The 4,504-nt window shown below is 32.5% G+C and overlaps 1 protein-coding gene across 1 annotated transcript; it reads right to left on the reverse strand.

Moving 5' to 3' along the window:
* Positions 1-1,835: 1,835 nt before the first annotated feature.
* On the reverse strand, positions 1,836-3,924 carry LOC111367834 (CASP-like protein 3A1). The gene is made up of 3 exons (XM_022988898.1): positions 3,525-3,924; positions 2,968-3,103; positions 1,836-2,173 (listed from the first exon to the last, which is right to left on the reverse strand). The coding sequence occupies exons 1-3, from the start codon at positions 3,788-3,790 to the stop codon at positions 1,958-1,960; spliced, it is 618 nt and encodes a 205-aa protein (XP_022844666.1). The 5' UTR covers positions 3,791-3,924; the 3' UTR covers positions 1,836-1,957.
* Positions 3,925-4,504: the final 580 nt, after the last annotated feature.

A 4,504-nucleotide genomic window follows, 5' to 3' on the forward strand; every position in this document is an offset into this window, starting at 1 on the left:
TCTATAGCTAGTCCAGCTCAAACGGTAGCTGGTAAAGACTTAACAAATCCGTTTATGGTTCTGGACTTACCAAAAGCTCAACAGACTCAGGAGGCTGTTGATTCTCCTACTAATCAGACTCAACAGGCTAAAAATCCTGTTACAGAAAATAAAATTACTGAAGAACAGACTCAACAGACTGTAAATTCTGCTACTAGATTAATTAATCCAACAGATTTAAAACAGAAAAGTCCAGTTAATCTTATCCCAGAATCATTTCAATCATCACAAGATCCAGAGCAAATTACTCAATCAGATATAAAAAGATTGAAAGAAATGTTTGATAAAATAGAAGAATTACAGCAACAAGTTAAACAAAAGACCTCAAAGAAGAAGAAGTTGCAGATAAAGAAGAAAAACAAAGGCAAAAAGAAAATTGATCTTAAAGAAGATTATAAGGATAATACAGAAGAGGACAATAATTCAGAAGGCTATACTGATGGAGGGGCATCTTATATTCTGATTATACTGAGGCTGTCTATGTAAAATTCTTTCTATTATATTTGTACTTATATTAGAAGTACTATGTCTACCTCTATCATATGGTTCTGAAGATGATCCTACTTCTCTAATAGTTCTTGATCTGTCAGGAAAATTATTCATATTTTATAAAATATTGTAGATAATTTTCTAGTTATTTTTTCTTTACTTGTATTTTTTAAACTTAATCTATCTAACTTATTTATTATATTTTCTACTTCTTGAGTTGGTTTATTTTCTATATTATTTAATTTTTTATTTATATTTTCTATTGCTTCTGTAGTCTTAAGATCTGGAAATTTTTCTTTATCTTCTACTCTAGAAATTTTGTTTAAAATAATTAAATTTTGTTCTTTAATAAAATCTAGGTTTTCACGAATTTTATTAATATCCTTCTCAATATTAAAGATTCTTTTTTCTAAAGCACTTAATTCTCCAATTAATTTATTAACCTCTTTTATTAAAAGATCCAGTTTAAAATTCTAATCTGAAAAATAAAAAGAATCTAATGAAAAATTTGTATGATCTGAAAAATAATTATTATCTATATTATCTAATTCAATCCTTAATTCTAAATCTGATATAAATATCTGATCAAAACTATTTATAAAATATTCTTCTCTAAATTCTGAAATTAAAGATCTATATAAGATCTGTTCTTTTAATTCTGGGTGTAAATCTTTAGTTACTTGTAAGATAGCAAATAAATAGTCTATAGGTTTATGTTTTTCAAAAGAAATTAATTATATATATATATATATATAAACAAAATTTTTGGATAAAAAGAACAAGATGAGCTAATTAATGAAAAATTAAAAATAAAAATTCAATAAAAAAGTTTGGGACTTAAGTGTCATAATGAGTAAAGGTTATGAACCTTCATGCAATTAAAATGTGATATAGTTCTTAAAAACTATGTAATGTGAAACCTATGTAATGTGAAACATACATACACAACATATATAGAACCTTTTAATATATCTAATGGTTGCCCCGTGATATTCACCCTGTTTTTATGGTTCCAATGCTCACTAAAGCAAGAAAATTAAGAACGGGGTGGGCATATTGAGCAATGTGATTAGCCCCTAAACGAATAGCATTTGGAGTGAATTTTCAGGTCCAATCCTAGTCGATTTGAGGGTTCGATTGTGGCTCTTCTATCAGCTATAACTTTTGAAAAAATTAGTTGCACATCCCTATACCAATTGGTATCAGAATTGGACATCTTGTATTCGATTTCCAAGGGGGACCAATATTTTCTTTGCAGCCTCAATATAAAGAAGATCCGGAAAGTGGCGTAAGAGCAGAACTAGAACTAGAACTAGAACTCTCAAGAAATGCATTCAAGTTATAGTAAAATCCAGCGATTCATACACAATATCGTAAACAGAACCAAAAGCATCAGTTAACAAAGTATTTACCAATAACAAGGAGAAATTTAGTACTTGGACAACCAAACTACATCAATTACTGCTGTCAAGGCTAGCAAGAAGAAACTGAAAAACGTGAAGGCTATGGATACAGCCACTCGAGTGCAGAAAATATGCAATGGTTTACAAAAATTTGGCAGAGAAGAATGTTGGATCCCTGTACGGTTCAGGTTCGTGACACCAGATGCAGCTGATCCAGCACTCATGATAGCATATGCAAATATCTGCCAAAACATGAGACGGAAAAGAAAATAAACGGGTAATAGACAAGGCAGATAAACTTGATTTAAGACTTTAATCAACTCGAGATCTGGTATACAAACTAGATCCACGAAAAGACTTTCTCGTATAGTAAAATATACCTACAAATCTCTATGTCTTAAGCGGGGCCTAATAAAAGATTTATCATTAAAATTCCTAACTTATTCACAAATTTAAAACTTGTGCTAGTCCTGCCAAAATTTTCACAAAGAAGGGCCATTGCGGCCAAGTCTTAGCAAAACTCAATCAGACGCCGGTTTCTCAACCAAAATAGAAAACTATCACAGGAAAAGACAGAAAGATGACATTTGTCATCAGATATTTTATTTGTCATCACTTGTAACCGCATCAGAACTATTCTTATAGGACCAGAATCGGGAAAAACTATTCCAAGTCGGGGAAGGGAAAGACCTAAATCCCCTTCTTTCTTTTCAGCCATCAAGCCCTCCACCACCTCATTTTTCGACTGTATCTTTCCCACTTCTGATTTTAGACTCCTAGACAACTGGGGTCTCGTTGAATGCCAAAATATTAAGTTTTTGCCATAGAAATTCAAAGGCTTCGCAAATCATAATACCAACACAGCAAAAGCACTATAAGAAAGCGAATTATTAACCGCCATAGAATCTGCAATCGCTTCAAAGTGTTATCACGCAACAAAAGTAGAAATATCAATAACAACGTAGAAGATATATTTACACTTTGTCACACGTGTATATATATGAGGCCAATTAAATCATGGTTTTCGATCCATTACCTGATCCGCAGCAAAAACGATCCATGCATGATTTCTCGAAGGAATCACGAGAGTTTTTCGCAGTACCCTTGGTATGTTAATGAGCAGTTGAAGCAACGAATAAACGGCTACAGCTGCTGAAACTCCAACTAAGTACCTGATCAGCACAAATTTTCATTACTCAACCACTCTTTATTCATTCAAATCACATTTTACCAATTTTCTTGTTCATTGCATCAAACAATGCAATCTTCACCTCATAACTACCATAATTATGGAGCCAACAATTTTTCTTTTTATTTTTGTTTGAGGGCATTATAGTCATCTCAAAAAACAGGATGTCCAAAACCAAAAAGTTTGATTCACGGGTTCTTGTTTTGTTCCATTTCTAACTCAATGCAATGAATTAGGAAAAACCAAAAGTTGATTCACGGGTTCTTGTTTTGTTCCATTTCTAACACAATCCCTTAAATTGGGGAAATACCGTGTGTTCGACTGTGTGAATCTACTGGACTATTTTGCTTTAAAAAAAAAAAAAAAAAAACGAAGGGAAATATAGTAATTTAAAACGTGCTTACTCAAAAGAATCAGAGAAGGACCACTTGGAGAAGACAGGGATGCTAAAGCCATAGAGAGAAATGGTAGAAGCTTGTTTGGCAGTAGCCATTACAGAGACTGATGTGACACATGTTAAAAGACAGAGCAGTCTTAAAACGACGTGCATGACGTCACTCTTCCGGTGACCAAATTTCCGGCGATCTGGAGTCGGACCGCTCATTATGAAGTTTTCCTCAGCCACCTCCACCTTTATCTCCGGCAGACCATTCTTTTGTTCGTTAGTCATCTTCTTTTCTTGTTTTTTTCTACTCAGGATATGAGAGGTTTCTTGAGAGCGGAGGCGTGGTTTTAAAATGAAGTGGGGGAAGGGGACACGTGGCGGAGAAATAGATGGGGTTTTGGGTCAATAGGACAAGGTACTGCCCCCGTGACTCGAACATTTGTTTCTTCATTGGGAATTTACACCGTTTCTTATTCCAAAGTAGAGGCATACAAAAAATGGTAATTAATGTGACTAATTACAAATTTATAATGGTAATTAATGGGACTAATTGCTAATTTATTATATAAAATAAATTTTAAAAACCTCTTTTGCATTGTAGGGAATGCATATTAATTCATGAACCTTATATGTACATCATTTTGGGTAACTTCTTATGTACCATTTTTATGTACAAATAGCAAAATTCTTAATTCATATATGAAAAAACTTATAGTGTTATAGTGGATTTCGACATTTGAGTTAAATTTCTTATTCAACGAGATATAAATGATTTTCGGTGCTTAATATAAGATAATAATCGATTCTCATTAGATTATTTCTGCTGTATAAGAGTTATTATTTGTGAGTATTAGATTATGAAATTGTAATTTAATGTTAAAATGTTGTAACTGACATCCATTTGTATCTGGTCAACTTCTTGAAATATGAGTTGGTTGGCCTACCAATGCTACCACTTTGATCAAATAATTTCTTATGTAATCTATTTTGATATGAGCC

Source organism: Olea europaea, chromosome 18 (assembly GCF_002742605.1).
Source record: "Olea europaea var. sylvestris chromosome 18, O_europaea_v1, whole genome shotgun sequence".
NCBI lineage: Eukaryota > Viridiplantae > Streptophyta > Magnoliopsida > Lamiales > Oleaceae > Olea > Olea europaea.

Bases quoted from the DNA above. Each gene is read 5' to 3' on its own strand.
- LOC111367834 (XM_022988898.1), bottom strand. From the start codon at position 3,790: ATGACTAACGAACAAAAGAATGGTCTGCCGGAGATAAAGGTGGAGGTG. The intron at 3,104-3,524 runs GTAAGCACGTTT...TGTGCTGATCAG, and splicing joins TCCTTCTCTGATTCTTTTGA to GTACTTAGTTGGAGTTTCAG. The intron at 2,174-2,967 runs GTAATGGATCGA...ATGTTTTGGCAG, and splicing joins TCGTTTTTGCTGCGGATCAG to ATATTTGCATATGCTATCAT.